Here is an 18944-nt window from a genome sequence, read left to right on the forward strand (position 1 = left end):
GACCGGCATCTAGGGAAGCCATACACAATGGAACAGCTAACTCACCTGGTCCTTGGAAATTTTCCCCACTGCAAAGTATTTGGACTTCAAATTGGAGAAGTAGAGGCCAGATACTGCTGAAGCAGGTGTCATCGCTAAAGATTCTGTTAACCTGATGCCTAGAGAGAGCAACGTGGGAAACACGGTCACTGCCTCAGTGCCCCGCACAAGCTATCAGCCATTCTTGCTGAACACGTGAATGGAAGGGAGCTCATGCCTTCCAGGGGGACACATGACACAGCATGAAAGATGTGGCAATTCCTGCCAAGTGGATGTACCCCCCCCCCCAATCAATCTTCCAGGATCGACTACAGAGGCCTCTGTCTGCGCCTCCACCTGGGCTCCCAGACGAGGAGCCCCAACCCCGCGAGGAAAGCTCCATCTGAACCCCAGGCTCCTGGACGGCCACACGCTGAGAAGGAGCCCACGGCAGGACTCACAAGAGATGCTTCCTAGGAGCTGGGAACTCTGGGGGAACACCAGGGCTGTCCACGTCCTCTAAGCCATGCATCTCACGGACGGGGAACAGAGCGGCAGAGGGGAAAGAAATGCTCTGCCAGAGATCAGCAGATAGCTGATGGCAGGGAAGCACTCAAATCCATATGTTATGGCTCCGGGAGTCCACGCCATTCCTGCCAACCCACATGCAAATGCCTCCGTCCCTCACCTAAACCCACGTTCCTGTCACTTCATCGGCACTGATGGCATGCTTCTGATTACCGATTAATTCCACTGAAACTGTGAATTGTGTCAATAAAGAGTGAAAGCCAAGAGAGGAAAGAGCTGAGCGGCGGGTTGGGCCTGATGCAAGACCAGTGTCCAGAGACAGTCTGTGAGCGATGGGAGGAGGAGGAGGTGGTGTGGACTCTGGTACTAAAGGTCACGAAGGTCGCTACTGGAGATAACAACAGTGACAGCCCTGTGACAGGACACAGGGCAGGAGGGATGCGGGGGAGTATGACGAGCTAAATTCTCATGTCCTCGGTGGAGAGAAAGCAACTGAAAGTGATCAACCTGAAGATGGGGGAGCGGGGCGCCTGGGTGGCTCGGTCGATTGAGTGTCTGACTTCAGCTCAGGTCATAATCTCGTAGTATACGGGTTTGAGCCCCGTGCCGGGCTCTGTGCTGACAGCCTGGAGCCTGCTGCGGATTCTGTGTCTCCTCTCTCTCTGTCCCTCCCCAACTTGTTCTGTCTCTCTCTGTCTTTCAAAAATAAATAAACATTAAAAAAAGTGTTTAAAGATTGTGGCATAATGATATGGACGTAAAATACTATGACACACAGCTAGAGGTGAGAAAGGATGGGGTTCTGTGATTCCAGATTTGTGCGTCACGGGGGTAACCGCACACCCGTGTCCTTGACGGGGAGGGACGGCGCTCACCAGCTCCAGGCACGTACCCGTGCAGCGCTCCACGTCGGCCAGTTTCCACATGGTGAGCTTCTCGGTGTGGTCGGGCTGGCTGGGGTAGCCAGGAGCCGGGCGGATGCCCTCGTAGCGCAGCCTGCGCAGGTCGGCGGCGTCCAGCTGCTCGTGGCTGTGGTAGGCCCACAGCTCCCGGCGGACCCTCTCGTGGAGCTCCTCCGCAAAGGCCTGCAGCCAGGGAGAGGCGTGCTTGGGCAGAGGCGGGGGACCCCCACGTCGGTGCCCCCCGGTGCCCCAGAGGCCGTCAGGGGAGTCCGGGGCACCCCTGGGGCACCCCTCCACCCCCCCCCCCACCCCCCCCCCCCCCCCGCACCACCACCAGGACGGAGCAGGCAAGAGCAGACAGGCTGGGCTCTCGGCTTGCCTGTCGTTTCACTGGCTGCTCTGTGGCCGGCCTTGGCCTCAGCCTGGGCTCTGACGTATCATATTCAACGGTCCAAGGACTCCAGGCCCTTGAACTGAAACACTTCCCTGATGGTCTACAGCGGACAGGGGCCACGAGGAGAAGCCAGTTACTGCTTCCAGGTCCTCCGCTGTCAGCCTCAGGGGAAGAGGAGGGGACCTCTGCTTGGCTCAGGTGACCCCACCACGCACAGGAAGATGGGGAAGCCACAGAGGATGCCAACATGACAGCGAGGGGCCCTGACACAGGAAGCGGTTTTGAATCTTTCAGGCTCCTCGGGAGAGACAAGAACCGCAGCAAAGAGGTCACAGGTCCGAGGACGGCTCCAAACGACGGCACGGAACTGGGGTTCCCCACCCCGCCCAGCGCTGTGGCGCTACCTCGGCCAGCCGGTCTCCCAGGGCCTTGACCATGATGCTGCTGTAGTCGTCACACTCCTGCTCATAGGCCCTGCTCAGCTCCTCCACCCCGAAGCAGGCAACGGCAAACAGGCCCAGGTAGTCGCGGACGCCCGAGTGCAGTGGCGCGATGAAGTCTGAGAGGCAGTAGTAGGGGTCTGCGCTGGCGGCGTCCTTCTCGGCCTGAAAAGCAACCAGTGGCCAGACGGGTGATTAGCACGGGACAGCAGTCTGGTCTCTGCAGATGGCCCTAAGCTTCAAACAGGGGTGTCTGTCTTGTTCACGGTTACACCCCCAGCACTTAGAAGAGGGCAGGATACAAAGTGAGTATTCGGCAAATAGTTGTTGAATAAACAAATGAAATTAGATTTTGAAAAAGCGCAAGACAGGACATGACATACGGTCAAGAAACCACTGAATCTGCTCACTCACACATGGACCAAACATTTCCCGAGTGCCTCCAGGCACGGTGCTAGAAACTGGAACCTCAAGCATTCATATCAGAAAAAATTTCCCCGTAAGTGTTTCCAATTCCAGATCAACACTAGACCCTGAAGCGGCATCCAAAAGGGACCCACCAAATGTACAAGCCTCTGCTTCACGTTGACAGACGCGGCTCGACAAGCTCCCGGCCACGAGCCAAGGGCCACATACCGCCCACCGTGGCAGCGGCTCAGGAGACGGCCGAGGACGCGCCTGGGCCAGCCTGGAACCGAACTGAGCACTGAGCCGGACCGGCTTCTGAGAGTCTCGCCTCTCACCCCACTGACAAATCAGGTCTCAAACACATTTCACAATCCACAAATACTTACGGAGAAGGTAAACACCTGAAACTGCTATTTACTGAGTGCTCACTACACTCCTGGCTGGTGCTTTACAGGAATTCACTGATTTAAGGCTGTCAACAACCGTGTGAAGGAAATACGTGATGCCACCAGCTCCATTTCACAGCCAGGAAGCTGAGGCAGACAGAGCGTGACCGGTAGCCCAGGGTCAGACGGCGGCAGGTGTGGGGTCCGGCACCTCAGTGTATACCCCTGACTGCCGTAGGGCACAGGACCAGTCAGGGACTCGGTGGGCGGCACCAGAAGCTACAGGGCTCACTTGCTTGCTGGCCCTGGAAACAGGCACAGCTTCACCGACGCTGGGCAGGAAGTGGTTAAACGGTTGCCGGCCAGAAGGTGTTTGATAACAGCCTGTGGAAATGTCACCAAGCTCGGGGATGGGGACGGCTATGTGGGGAGAAGTGGCTCTCCAGCTGTACATTCTCTGCTAACAAAAGCCAGAGGGAGACACAAAGCTTCCTGGCCCCACAAGGGGAGACAGGTCATAGAGCCCCACAGCACTTAAGAAGAGACTGCCACCAGAGCCACTGAGACTGAAGACTCCCAGAGCAGCCAGAATCTTCCGGAGTGCTGGAAGAAAGAGCTATCGGAATGGGTACTAAATGCACATTGCGAAGTCATTACACTAAACGCCCTGACACAGCCTGCCTGGTTAGGACATGAATGGTTGGACGTAACAAGAGATCAGAGGACGCAGGACCTGAAGGATGAGAAACTGGGCGGAGGCCTTCGAGCCGAATCATACCCGAGAAAGCCAAGCGACCAGCTCCCTAGCGAGCAGGGGCGGGAACGTGGAGCCTGCTGCCTTGTGGCCTATGGTGTCGGCACCCCGTGCACACAGGAATGGTACAGCTGCCTTTGGTGATCCTATCGTGGCATCATTTTACGTCCCGAGTTTAAGAAGCCCTTCAGATGCGGTGACCGTTAAAACACTATCGTTATGAAACACATCGCGGTGATGATTAAAAGCAGTAACACTGCTCTGCTTCTGAACGACCCGAAACGGTAGTGACACAGGGTCATTCACCGCGACCCTTTGTTAACGACCCTGGTGCATCCTGGTTCCAATTCTGGATGGGGACAACTGTATTTTGTAGCAGCTACGGGACACACACAGGACGTCTGTACTGTCACAGGGTGAGCATGAGAGGCGGCCGTGCCGAGGGAAGCCAGTGCGCACAGGCCGGATGCTAAGCACTTAGTTCCATCCCATCGGCCTCCGTTCCTGCCCCTGCAGGATGGAGATGTGGACTGCCCGCAGCAAGGCCGTGTGGATGTGAAACACGATGGTCCGTTCAGCACCTCTAGAGCACCTGGCACCGCCCAGACATGCAGCAAATGTTTGTCCCCACCTGTCTTCCCCTTCAGAAAGGGAGCCCCCAGCCTGTTTTAAATAACACGCATGCCTGCAAACCCAGGTTTGGGAACAAGAGGTGCGTCTGTGTGTGACGACCGAGGCAACGGCGGCATTCCTCACCCATGAGTCCCGCCGGTGCCCAAGGGGCCAGCCTCTCCACCCACACTGGCTGCTTCTCTCCATCGTCCTCACAAACGCCTTGGCCTCGGGCCTGTGCATGGTCATTTGGGGGGGAGCTGGGGCAGCCCTGTCATTTGCACAAAGCTCAGACTTATTTAATTCTTATTTACGCTTTTTCAGTGCTTCCACCAAAGCAGCAGCAGCGGGGTGGTCAGTGCGGCTCCGTACCTGCTGCCTGAGCCCGTGGAAGGTGGCGATGGGCTCTGCAGCCTGGGGCTCCGCACCCTCCGCGTACAGGTGGATGTCGTCTCCCACGCTTTGCGCTGGCCAGAACCCAACCACGCCCCTGGCTCGGAGCTTCTTTTGACCAATCAGCGCCGTCAGCATGGTTTGGGCATCATCATAGACTTTTCTGGCCTCTTCACCTATTAGGAAAACACCGTTAAGAATTCACCTAAAAGTGCCAATGATTGTCAGCGAAAACCACTTCTTCCTCAAGCCACCACCCCTCCTGAGCCATCGTCTCTGGTCACCCTCCTTTCCCCTCAAATACTGCACTGGTGCCTGTGAGCAGCACGACTTAAGGGGAGCGGCTGGGGGCTGGTGGCTCCTGCTGACCACATGCCCCGCCCGTCTCCCCAGCACAAACCACTGACATGCCTCCAGGCGGCAAGAGGCAGAGAGCCTAATGTGTGGCTCCCAGCACAGTCGCCAGACAGGGCAGGCCAGACCCTTCCTCGCCGACCTTGCTCGTGTGCCCATCACCCCACCGACCTCCCAGGGGCCTCTGGGGATGTGGGAGAGGTTGCAGAGGCAAGTGTGGCCCAGGCCCTCTTAAGTGGCTTCAGCACCGCACACGGGTGGCCCCAGCTCAGGGGCCTCCCAGAGGTTGTCCCCCGTACAGTAGGGACTGCCCTGACCCCACACTTCCAGCAGGCCACCTGCCACCTTCCTCTCATCGGGCTCTTTCCTGATCCTTTGACTGGCTTGGCACCGTGAACCCAGGCCTTTGGGGGCAGGTTCTAGGGGTGGGGCTACAACTCCACTCACCCCCACTTCTCTTGCTGATCGCCCCAAATCCCGTCCCCTGACCAGCGCTCCAGGTGCAAGGGACTCCTGGCATTTCCCCAAATGGGCACCTGTGACTGTGACTTTCTGTGCTGTCTCCTCTGCCTGGGACGTCCTCTTCTCCGGTGCTGTCTCACATCCCCAGTCCCAGCCTCAGTAACTCCCATGTGCTCTTCCAAAAGCAGTTCAAACACCAACTCCCCCAGGAAGCCTCCCCTGACCTCCCAGTCTGAGGTCTGTCTCATCTTGGGTCCACAGAAGCCCTGGGCTCAGCCCCACGGCAGGAGCTCGGCATGCCACGTGGGAACCGCCCATCGCCGTCGGCTATGCCAGCTACTGGCCACATCCCAGAAGGCAGCGGTATGTTTATTCCCGGTGCCCAACAAAGAGCCTGGCTTATTAAAGAAGAGATAAATGAAATGCCAACTACAGTCCATAAAGACCCATCTAGCAGCTTCAAGCCACCGAAGAGGTAAACGACACCTCACATGTTAGACCACAACGAGAAACCATCTCCCACAGCATCTGAACTCTCGGCTCTCCGCCTGTTCTCCCCTTCAAAGTCCCAACACTGTGTCTCGAGTATCCGTGCAGAAAGGAAGGGTCTGCTGAACGAACCTACAGTTTTGTCCTTAAATATCTTGGGAAAGTTCCGATTCGGGTACTTGCCACGGAGCTGCCAGACATCAAAGAAAGGCTTCCAGTCGATGTAGGCCACCAGCTTCCACAGATCGTAGTCTTCAAAGACCCGAGTCCCAAGAAACGTGGGCTTCACTGTAAAAGTGAAGTAGTCATGTCACACGGATGCCGCAGCCTGGGGATAAGCGCCTAACACGCACGGCAGGGGTCTGTGCCATGCCTCCCGGGCCAGCTCTGTACTGCTCCGGGGGCCCCACACTCTCTCTCCCCGCAGTCACCCACAGGAGCTGCTTTACAAGGAAGGGAACTGTAAATTTTGCAGTCAATCTTAAATAAAACTACCCTTCCCAGACAGCTGTCTACACCGGCCCTTAAAAATTCTTCCCTCTGCCCTTTGGTCAAAGAGAAAAGACTTGGGTTTCTCTTCACTTGTACAGACGGAGACAATACTAAAGTAAATACCACTGTAGAGAGACACATAAGGTAAACCACTTACCAGAAGTGTGAAAACAAGAATCAGCAATCTCTACTTCCCACTGATACATGTGTATATGGGCAAAGTGTAAGGACATGCACAGAAACAAGGCATCAAATTCGGGATTGTACGGGGGAGGGAGGGGCACACAAGCAGCTTCAACCACTTATGTACTGGTTTTTTTTAATGTTCATTTTTGAGAAATAGAGAGAGTGCACGAGCAGGGGAGAGGCAGAGAGAGAGGGAGACAGAGGATCCGAAGCAGGCTCCGCACGGTCAGTGCAGAGCCCCACGTGGGGCTCGAACCCATGAACCGTGAGACCATGACCTGAGCTGAAATCAAGAGTTGACGCTTAACCAACTGAGCCGCCCAGGCGCCCCGGCATTGCTTTGTTTTTAAAATGGGCACCAGGTTATTTCTGAGGTGGCTGGCGGTATTCGTGGACGTTCGACATATTGTGCTTCACACCCCGTGAGTGTAAAACAGGACCCGAGTTAACTAATGATGAGGATCCTGAGAAACTTAACAGAAACCCAGGGGGTGGGGAAGGGGAAAAAAAAAAAAAAAAAAAAAAGAGGTCAGAGTGGGAGAGAGCCAAAGCATAAGAGACTCTTAAAAACTGAGAACAAACCGAGGGTTGATGGGGGGTGGGAGGGAGGGGAGGGTGGGTGATGGGTTTTGAGGAGGGCACCTTTTGGGATGAGCACTGGGTGTTGTATGGAAACCAATTTGACAATAAACTTCATATATTGAAAAAAAAAAAAAAATAATGATGAGGAATGAAGAAGAGCAGCACACCGGCACCCTGCCTGCAGCGGGGTCAGCGGGGTCGGGCCGGAGTCGGAAGTGATGCCCACACACGAGCTTCCTGGCCCTCAGTTTCCTGGTCTGTAAATAGGGTCAGAGAACTTACACCATCCTGCCCATCTCAGGTGCTTGGGACCGAAGTCCCAAGAGCACTTTTGTCTCGTCAGATGGTAAGAGGCGGACGTGAGGCAGCAGTACAGGAAAAGAGCGAGCTGCTGCTTAGTCTTGCCTGGAAATCGCTATCTTTTCACACATGTTCGCAGTAGCTCTTTCTCTTTGTTCCTGGTCGTGTTTTTACTATTGAGAATAATCACTTCTTCATCATATTCCAGTATGTTGCTTCGTTTGACAGACAAAAGAAACTACAGATTTCCTCCTGATGAATGTCTCCTCTTGCCTAGAAAGGCAGGGAGAAATGCCCTGTCACAGTCACTGAGGGATGTCAGTCTTGAATTTTACCGCCAACGACCTTGAGAGAACCCCTCTGTCTCCCTTTCCTGACTTCCTGCAACTAGTCTAAGACTGGGGTGTCCTCAAAAACATTTCTGAGGGCTGTACGTCAGTGCCTCGATCTTCTCAAGCAGCAGGTCCAGAGCCTCGCAGAGGCCCCGCACTGGGGACAAGTGGCCGTTCGACTGCTGCCTGGCACCGTGGGCCTTCAGAGGAATGTCCCCACTGAACTGTGTCTGGATGTCTGACTTGGTTAAAATGGACTTCCCTTATGAGACTTTTCCAATTTCACAGTGAAAGGTAAAGAGAAAATAATAGACTATATAGTTATTTACATTTTTCGAAGGTTTATCTTTTCTTATCCTTACAACCTTTCACAGGGTGACTCCTTCTTACACATCAGAAGAGGTCGAACATGGATGCAGGATGCTCAAGGTCAGTGATTTGCAGCCGGGAGGCAAAGTGGGGTGAGAACCAGGCCTCCCGACTCCTGACGTGGCATTCCTCCTACTAAACCACAGCGGGCTCAGCAGGACTGAAATCAGAACCGAGCTCACCTACATTTCCAATTTAATGCTCTCAAGTCAGCCAAGGAGCCGCAGAACACAGATGTTGTGAGCAAGGAGAGCGGACCTGAGGTATTACCTTGGAGATACAGATTCAATGAATACAACCCCTGTTCACCCTGTCTGGGCTGTGCGTGTGTATCTCATGCCTCTCTGAGCGTGTCAAACATCCTCCATATTTTACTCCCTCGTGAACACCTCTATCAGGCAAGAGAGCTGGCTAGAAATAAGGGGAAAAAAAACAAATAAAAGAAACAAAAAGAGGGAAGCATGCAGAGAGACAATGGGAGAGAGCGAACAAGAAACAGGAGCTCCGGCTTTGCCGCAATGTTCTAAAGGTCTGTTCGGTGTGAGGGCATCTTCAACCTCAGAACTACACATCGGTCCTGGGGCCTGGCCTGTGACCCAGGCCACTCAGTGACTATACCACCCAGAACCTGCGTCAGGCTTGGGGGGGTGGGGGGTGGAAATTGAGCACGGCACAGAGGAGGGAGTGTGGGTTAGAAGGGGCAGACCAGGGATAGAACCCAATAACCTTTCGGGCTCTTACCCGAAATTCGGGGTTTTCACATTTAAGCGGGGATAACAGCACATTCACTACGGGGTTGTGTCACGCACTCAGACACTCCAAGCGGTCTCAGGACATAGTTTGGTCCTCCATAAATGGTACCTGTTTCCTTTCATTTTCAATCATCAATGTCCTTCATCACCATTATCAGACACGATAAAGCATCTCCAGCTGCCTGGTTCCCAGCCAGCTAAATGCAAACGTCTCTCCAGTCACATTATCACCCACAGCCTTTCTCCCACTGACAGTCAAACAGACCTGGAGGAGCCTCCGACAGCCAGTCCATATGGAAACCGTTTTTTCTAGCCTGACTTAAGGTTAAGTATCTTCTCTCCTATGAAAAAAGAGAAGTTATTTAGTCAGAGACTCTTAGTTTTTCAGCTGCTACTATGAAAGTAGGTCTGAAAAGCTAGTACATGTTTTATTTAAAAAAGGAAAAGGAAAAAAAAAACCCACAAATGCTTTCATTAATGAAAATTCATATCCTGAAAAGTTCTTCCTTTTCCACCCAATGCGAGGGCTTCACATCAGCACCAGAACAATGGAGAGTAAAGATTCAATAAATATCCATTAAATATTGATAGGTGGATACAAAGCTGACCTGTGCCCTTCTCAGAGCGGTGTCCTGCCGGTGCTTCTAGAATACCTGAGGCCAGGCTTATCTGGCCTGCCGTTGACCGCCCCCTGGACCGGAGGGCAAAACTAAGAAATTTTCAACTGTGAGCAAACCTAAGAGGCGGAACGCCAGCCACAGTATCTTGGGCCGGTCACCATCTCACAAACACCTCTTTTCTTCCTGCTGTTTGTTGTCTCGTTTCGCTTGCCTCGCCACCCCCCAAATGCACCCCTCTACGCACAAGGCCCAACAGGCAGATGAACCAGGAAGAAATATTCCAGTGACTTCTAAAGAGTGATTATGCCTCCTTTCCAAGGAACCCCTGAAGCTTATCTAGAGAAGGGCAGCTGTTGAGACACTGCTCTGCACAGTCCGTGCTGGGCAGTCAGGGAGAGAGGCGGACAACGGTCCCCTCTAATGTCATTTTCTTCCATTATTTCAAGAACAAGGATCCGTGGGAGTCACTTTCTATACGCTGCTTCAGTTCCCGTTCTCCCGCTGCATATGTTTTATTCATTCTCATAGCTCTGCTGTCTAGCACAGCACCTAACACCTACTGTGTACCCAAGAAATGTTTGGTGGAATAAATGAAATTAGTTTTAGTATAACCCCAAGTTATCAGGAACTTCGACACCAGAGAATTCTGATTTGAACATGAAAACAGGGCTTCTCTAAAATGATGCTAAACCTGTTGCCCTCCTTTAAACAATGAAGTCACATTTTAAAAAAAAATGCAGGATCGGTTTAATACCCAAACTAGCAGGTATTTGTCACTTACCCTGAGAGACTCGTAATGGTCCTGTCTGATCTCTTCATATTCTTCTAAGATCTCCTCAAAATATTCATCCTTGAGATTCTCATCTAATAGCTGAGAGCACTGAAAATGCAAGATCAAAGTTCAAGAACACAGAGGAGCAAAAGGAGATAAATAAAATATGGACAACACTGGTCAGTGCTGGCGACACCTCCTTCAGGAAGCTTCCCTTGTCAACGTCATCCCCTCTCCATCCCCTTCACCAGCTTCATGAACTCCTGCCGGGGTGTGCAGTTAAGAGCTGCCTCAGTGGACCTAGGATGTCCAAATCTCACACATTCGAAAGAAAGCCCTTCATGGTTCCTGAGAGAGAAGCTCTAAGCCCTTGAAATGTCCTGCCTGATGAGACACTTCGTCTACATGGAGCCCTGGGCCACCCTGGATGGTCTATGCTAACAACGTGACTAGGGACGAAGGGGGCCCCCTTATTCATGTTGTATCCGTCTGACCTCTGGAGTAACTAAGGTTCTGGTAACTAAGGTCAGTCAGGTCATTAAAGCACTCCTACGTGACTGACTCCCAACAGAAGCCCTGGACACTAAGGCTCAAGAGAGCCTCCCTGGTTGGCAATGCCCCCCGTACACGGTGTCACTCATCACTGGTGGAAGAATTAAGCACTGGCCACGTGACTCCGCTAGGAGAGGACACCAGGAAGCTGGTGCCTGGTCCTGCTTGGATTCCACCCTTTACATCCTTTGCTAACTCGTGGCCATCCGCCATGATTATAACAGTGTTTCTGAGTTCTGTGAGTCCTTCTGGCAAATCACTGAAGGGGAGCGTGGTCTTGGGGACCGACACAACACACTAGTTAGGCGCCTCTCTTCAGTGTTTCAAAGATACCCGGTTCACGTCTTCATCACTGCATTTACCTCAGGCTTTTAGTACCTGTCTACGTACCTCCTTGCCTCACTAGAGGACAAACCCTTTGAGGGCAGGGCTGCGCCTTAACCACTCCGTGTCCCTGGTTTCTAGTTCTGTGCCTGGCACGTGCAGGGCGCCTCCTCACTAAACTCTTGCTGAAGGAATGAGGCTAATCTTCACAGTCAACTATGACTGGCTAAGAAAAGAACAGAAACCCGTCACCTGACAAATACGAGGCTACTCGGTAAACTGTAAAGCTAGGATCTGCGAAATATTATTTGTGACCAGCATTATCAAGTTGGTGGAAGGAGAGCCAAAACCAAAGCTCAAAAACAAGAAATGGCTGCTTCTGATCACGATCACTTCACGACGAGGCACCGCCCCACCCCTGCGCCTCCAGCTGGATTCAGCCCCCTCCCCTCCCCCCCCAACACACACACACACACACACACACACACACACACACACACACACACACGAGGGCAGGGAAGCCGAGAACCATGACGTGAAACTGAGCAGGGCAGGCCGGACGATGGCTCAAGGGCCCACCGGCTTTAAGTGTCTATGATTCTGTGTGACTTTTCTAAGCATCTCTACCAGCAATCCGATCCCCGAAGAGTTAGTACAAAGCCAGACCACTTTCTTAAGGAACCTAATGAGAAAAGACCCTTGCGGTGAGCCTAAAAACAGGCTCCTGAATGGTGTTCACACCACAGGGTACCTCCCAGCCTTACATTAACCTCGGCTCAATGGAGTCCCCGTTTAGGAAAACCAGCAGAGCTCAATGAAAACAGCAAAGGGATGCCTACTCCACAGCTCCCCAAAGTACATGCAACCAGTGTCTTAAAATACTGTTTAAAATATTGCATTCTGCTAGGTTTTAGACTCTGAGAAGGCAAAAGCCTGCTTTTCTAAACATCCAAAGAACTTAACCATACGCTGCCACAGCGACTATTGGGAAGACGGAACACTCCCTGGGGGGCCCCCTGTTCCCAGAGCCAAAGTGACAAGCCAGTCCCTCCATGCCCAGTCTGACTTGCTTGATGGAAACAAGTCCGTGGTCAATTATACAGGCTAATCTTCATGATCTTTCCACCATAAAACCACAGCCCAGTCACGCGTCTTCATGCCAACCATTTGGACACAGCACAGCTTCTCTCTTCCTCCTTTTATTCTTTGTTCTTGGTGACAATAGCAGTGAATGAGAGGGAATAAGTTGAAAATATATTTTATAATTTAGAAAGAACTAAATACTGGCACCTCGTTTACTTAAAAGGAAAGAAGGGGCACCTGGGTGGCTCAATCGGTTGAGCGTCTGACTTTGGCTCAGGTCATGATCTCACGGTGTGTGGGTTCAAGCCCCACATCGGGTTCACTGCGGCACAGCCCCCTTCGGATCCTCGGCCCCCCTCTCTCTGCCCCTCCCCCGCTTGCACTCTCTCAAAAATAAATTAAAAAAAAAAAAAAAAAGAAGAAAGGTAAGAAAGCAGGGGCATCCCGAGGTCTAAAGCTCCAACTACCAGGTCGTTGCCATGTTTGGGACTCTTTCAAACACCTGCGCCAGTGACCCAGAGCACAGGCCGCTGGCACGCGTCTCGCAGCCGAGCCCGAAGACACGGAACCAAAAATCGGCCTAAACAAACTGTACCACTGATCCTGAAAAGCGTCACTAGCAACAACCCAAACAACGTACTGTTGGACTTATGTCTGAGTAATTTCAGAAGGCGGCCACTTCTCTGGACCCAAGAAGCACTAACCACTGCTGGCGGTCCAGCTGGACGGACCCATAAGGAGCACCAGTGCCCGTGCTCATCTTCTGGCTCTCCGCTCGGCCCTTACTGCTTAGCTCTTCTAGACGGCGAAGGAGGGAGCTCAAAATGGAATCCAGAGGCTGGTTCCTCCCAGCCAAAGTCCTCTCCCGATGCAATGCTAGCACCATGTACTTGAAGAGGGCCAAGGGCCTGGTCTCCATATGAGAAACGTTCAGTCATTCATTAGCATTTGAAAATAGCAACAAGCCTTAAAAAGAGGTCCACTGGTTAGTCAACTATGAACTCCATACGAGCTCCTTAGGAAGCACAATTCAAATATAAAATACAAAAACTGTCCTGAAACTAACTTGGAGACACCTACTTTATTTACACATCAGTTTACGTCAAGAGTAAATAAAAATGTGACTTTATGATTCCAGTCTGATTTAACCGTATCTTTTTTTTTCTTTTTTGAGAGACAGAAAGTGCAAGCAGAGGAGGGGCAGCGGGAAGGAGGGGAGAGAGAAAGCAAGAGAGTGAGAGAGAATATATCTTATTCCAGGCCCAGCTCAGAGCCCAACATGGGGCTGAATCCCACGACCCTGAGATCACGACCTGAGCCGAAATCAAGAGTTGGATGCTCCAGAACAGATGAACATAAGGGAAGGGAAGAAAAATATTATAAAAACAGGGAGAGGGACAAAACATAAGAGACTCTTAAATATGGAGAACAAACAGAGGGTTCCTGGAGGGGTTGTGGGAGGGGATGGGCTAATTGGGTAAGCGGCATTAAGGAATCTAATCCTGAAATCATTGTTGCACTATATGCTAACTAGTTTGGATGTAAATTCAAAACAGAAAAAAAAAAGAAAAAGAAAAAGAAAACTCTTTCTACAAAAGAAGCATACAGTATTAAAAGTACATAGTCAAGTATATAGAGTGTTTATAAATATTCATAAGGAGGTCAGCAAGATTTGACAGTTCACAGAGGAGGATGCATGAATATAAAATTATTCACGCTAATTATTAAATAATTAAAGTTTATAACAATTTAAAAATAGAAACTAAACAATAATAATTTTCTTAAAAAAAAAAAAAAGGCTGGATGCTCAACTGACTCAGCCACCTTGGAGCCAATGATTGTATCCTTTTTAATAAGAATCACTGAACATTAATGGGAGCACATTTCGTGCAGCAGAGAGTAAGACCACCGGCCTTCACGCCCTACCCTACCGCTTGATAGACGTGTGGCCTCAAGAGAGGTGCTAACCTCTCTGTGCCTGTTTCCTCTACTCTAAACATGGTTAATGAGAGTATCTGCTTCATGGAGATTAAATTACAAATCCATGTAAAGCACTCACCACAGTGTCTGGCACACTATCAATTTTTAATAAAGTTAGCAATTATTGTACAACCTCCATATAAATAAATTCATAGATCTGGAAGGATGTCTTTGGAAAACGGTTCAGGCAATGTGGCCACCCGAGCTTCGGGCTGCACCATGTCACCTGATAGTTTCACAAATCGCCAGACCCTCCTTGGTAACCCTCCTCACCTACAAATGTGAAGGCTGGACTAGATCAGCAGGTTTGGTCTGTTGTGTTTTTTTAAGTTTTTATTTATTTACATGAGAGAGACAGAGACAGCATGAGTGGGGGAGGGGCAGAGAGAGAATCCCAAGCAGGCTCCACACTGTCAGCACAGAGCCTGATGTGGGGCTCGAGTTCAAACTGTGAGATCATGACCTGAGCTGAAATCGAGTCACATACTCAACCAACCCAGGCGCCCCCACAGATTAGCAATTTTCAAATTGTGCTCTTTCAAGAACTAGGTGTGGGGTGACGGATAGGAGGGGCTGCTCTAACTCATACTGTACTGAGCTTCCAAGTAAGACATCACTGGAAGACAAGCTTTCTGTCACTAAAACGAACTTGGAAACCACTGGACCACATGGTCGTTCAGATTCCCTCCAGCTATGATGTCCTCTTAGTCAATGAAAATAACGAAACACGTAACGAGAGAGGACATTAGGCTTCAGTGACAGAGAAAAACCTAAAAGACCACTCAGGAAAGTGGTTTATTACATTCACCGAGAAAAAGAATCTATTATTCTGGATGGTGAACATCTAGAGAACGTTCTTCTCTCTTTGGGTAGGGTCAACCGGCCCATTCCAGATTAAATGTCTACCTGGAAACAGGTCATTTAAAAGATTCCACATTCCTTCTAGCCTTGGCATGGAGTTAAGACAATATATGCTCACACTTGTAAATATATGTAAGTGGCTGAAATCTCTCTCCCTCTGGGTTGGTGTCGAGGTCACAGGGATCCTGGCAGGGCTTCTCGGTGACTCAGACGCGGTCTCTGAAAGCACAGGACACACTCACCTGGCTCCCCTCCAGCAATGCAGACGACCACAGCGACACCATCCTAACAAGCCCTCGCACATTCTTTCACATATTTTAGTAGAACTGGACAAAAATAAAAGATCATCTTGGGAAATACCCCTTATTCAGAACACAATCTTTTCTCCTCTCCTTACATAGCGGAAATAACGGAAGGCCCCACACTTACCACCACCACACTCTTGGACGCGTCCAGGACGTGGATGACAGGCGCGCTGTATCTTGGAGCTATTTTAACTGCCGTGTGGGTTCTAAAAAGAGGGGTCAGGAAGAAAAACATATCCATCAGTGCTGACAGCTCCCACATGACCCCTGTCTGGAACCATCAGAGACAACGTGTTTCCACACGAACTTCACGTGTCCCTCGTAAAACAAGACTGACTTCCTCCCCACCCTAAGATGGGGAATCCAAGGGGAGAAGACAGGGGTCTGTCGGCTCAGGCTACGAGAAATCTGACAAAACGAGGAAGACGCTGCCCTCAGCTCTCTGCCCTCGGGAATGAGACCGTGACGCCGCACTCATTAGCGGCCTGCCTGAACCAAGGGAGCTCACCAGCCCAGGTGACTGCCCTTGGCTGCCATACAGGTCAGACTGCGTTTCCTCCCCCAAATGAGCTGGGGTGGCAGCCAGGGCGCCCGAGAAACCAGACCCAAGGCGGTGGGCCCAGGACGCACCGGCCACGCTCCTCAGCCCCGACCCCACCTCGCACTTGTAATAAGGGGCCCCGGACCCTGAATAAATTTGGCACGAAGGAACCGAGAGGCATAAGCAGCAACAGTCTTCTACTAACGTCGGCTCGGCCCCAAACCCCTCCTGCCAGACTCGGGAACATCAGCGGTGAGGAACACGCTTCAGTCCTTGAGACGACCTGACTGAAGTACGCGGCAAGCCGTCTCTGGGGACTCAGTCTTACCGCACAGGGTACACACCCGCTCTTTACTCACAGAACACGGCCCACTACGTGAGGGTTGAGGATGGACCCGCGTGCCCTCCCGACTGCGGTTAAACCAGGGCCCTGAGCACAGGCCGCAGTGCCGCGTCCAAGGGCGGCAGCCGTACATCCCCCAGGACGGGCAGGGAGGGGGCCGTCCTTGCCGGTCTCTGCTGGACCCACGTTCGCCCCCAAGGCAGCTCCTCCCCGCGTCAGATGCTTTCACGTTCTCCCCCTTGGCCCAAATGCATTTCGTTTGGGAAGATGTCCAGACTATGCTACCATGTGGGGAAACAACAAAATACCAAACAGTACGTTTGTGTTTTAAAAACCACACTACCACCCTCAACCCGCCCTAACCCTCCAACCTTACACAGGAGTTTCCGTACATTTAGCAAAAACCAGATACACCTCAGGTGTCAACACTGGTTACACAGCGGCTGGAGGTGGGACGGAGGACGGGAAGGGAGAGAATAAATTTTACTTTACGTTCCTCTGAAGTGTCTGACATGTTCTAATAGTAAGCGTGGACTACTGAGGAAATTTTTAAAACCAAGAGGATATGAGAAGCCTGAGGTATGTGTGCGTTTTTAATAGACTTCTGAGGGATGACTAAAAATTCATGTGCGGTGAGACAGACAAGACTGACATTTCACCTGTCCCCTTTGTGCAAGTATCTCCACACACGGACAGGAAGCAGGGGACAGAAGCCGGAAGTCACAGGAAGTGAGCCATCGAATGGAAGTGCAGGCTTAAGCCACTGAGTGCAAGAGACTCTTCCAGAGTCGGGCGCTGGGGCGCAGAGCAGCAGGGAGAACCAGACCGTGGTCCTGAAGCAGCCACGCCAACTCCACTGCGTCCCAAGGATGTGTTTTGTGTCCGCTGCGTGCCCAGGGACCAAAGATTTGAAAATATCTTTGGTATTCTACAAAGAGAAGATTTTCTTTTTTTTAAGTTATTTTTTTTTTTTAACGTTTATTTATTTTTGAGACAAAGAGAGACAGAGCATTAACGGGGGAGGGTCAGGGAGAGAGGGAGACACAGAATCTGAAACAGGCTCCAGGCTCTGAGCTGTCAGCCTAGAGCCCGATGCGGGGCTCGAACTCACGGACCTGAGACGAAGTCGGACGCTTAACCTACTGAGCCGCCCAGGCACCCCAGGGGAAGATTTTCAAATAGTAGGAATACTTTTGTTTTTTTAATTAAAAAAAAAATTGTTTTTTAATGTTTATTTTTGAGAGAGAGAGAGCACACATGCAAGCAGGAGATGGGCAGAGAGAGGGAGACACGGAATCTGAAACAGGCTCCAAGCTCTGAGCTGTCAGCACAGAGCCCGATGTAGGGATCGAACCTACAAACCGCAAGATCATGACCTGCGCTGAAGTCAGATGCTCAACTGACTGAGCCACCCAGGCGCCCCAGGAAATTTTAAAGAAGAAACTGCTTCCAGTTTGACAACAGAATATAAGTGAGACTATGTTTGCTTCCTCTTCTTTAGGTGGTCAGTTCTTCAAGCACACAAATGTACCTCAATGTATATTCTGCATGGAGTTCCTCTAGGAAACACTAAGCCTAATGTGACTTAGTTGACATTTCTCTTAAAGAGAACCAGTACAGTTTTAAACCTTCAAGTCAACATAATTAATATTTATTAAGCATCCAAGCGTTCTCTGTGCAATTCCGGCCATTCTCGCACTGGTGATCTCTGGACAAGGGTACCAAGAAGAAACTGATGGGTTCCACTTTTTAAAAACACTACCACCACCACCACATAAAAGCACAGTGTTGCTTTCCAGCATAAAAAAATGACAAAGCCAAATGAGGGCAGCCATTAAATCTGTGCTTGCTTGGCCATCAAGAGTACTTTTGGTTTCCTTATAAAACGGTATGATATTGATTCCACTTTCTCCTAAGCTTCCATTTATGCAGCCCTCTCCAGTTGGAGGCAGACTTCTGTCTGAAGTCTGAAAAGATATATAATGTTGGAATCCCTTCTGCCTTCCTACAAACCAACAACACGGGGCTAGCCCCCTGAGGCTCAGTCTCAAATCTGGCTCTGCTAAGTCACTCACCAATGCCGGGGACCCAGTTAGTCGCCTCTCATACTTGCCAAATGGGCATGACAGGGTTAACTTTAGAAGGTCTTTTTGAAAAGCACTGAAAAAGAACAAGTACTCCAAGCATTTATTTCATGCCTTATCCTTCCAGAATTAAAATGTTTTACCTAAATGCAGCATCACACACACACACACACACACACACACACACACACACACACACACACACAAATAAGAAATAAAACCTTAGAATTTGGTGAGAAAAACGAGAGAGGAAATAAAGGCACGAGCACTGAGCAGTGGGTCAGAGGCAGAAGTCGGGTCCCTGAAATCCTACACCCAGGCCTGAG

General features: G+C 50.9%; 1 protein-coding gene across 3 annotated transcripts in view; it reads right to left on the reverse strand.

Annotated features, from left to right (window-relative positions):
• MTR (5-methyltetrahydrofolate-homocysteine methyltransferase) overlaps positions 1 to 18944 on the reverse strand; it is a 131143-nt gene that overhangs the window by 30327 nt on the left and 81872 nt on the right. For all 3 annotated transcript variants that reach the window (XM_042961189.1, XM_042961188.1, XM_042961190.1), the window contains exons 25-32: positions 15775 to 15856; positions 10555 to 10653; positions 9419 to 9494; positions 6273 to 6428; positions 4815 to 5011; positions 2247 to 2447; positions 1439 to 1631; positions 46 to 158 (exon numbers count right to left, since the gene is read on the reverse strand). In XM_042961189.1, the coding sequence (XP_042817123.1) occupies positions 46 to 158; positions 1439 to 1631; positions 2247 to 2447; positions 4815 to 5011; positions 6273 to 6428; positions 9419 to 9494; positions 10555 to 10653; positions 15775 to 15856 (1117 nt within the window). The remainder of the gene's footprint in view (positions 1 to 45; positions 159 to 1438; positions 1632 to 2246; positions 2448 to 4814; positions 5012 to 6272; positions 6429 to 9418; positions 9495 to 10554; positions 10654 to 15774; positions 15857 to 18944) is intronic.

Source organism: Panthera tigris, chromosome D2 (genome assembly GCF_018350195.1).
Source record: "Panthera tigris isolate Pti1 chromosome D2, P.tigris_Pti1_mat1.1, whole genome shotgun sequence".
Taxonomy (NCBI): domain Eukaryota; kingdom Metazoa; phylum Chordata; class Mammalia; order Carnivora; family Felidae; genus Panthera; species Panthera tigris.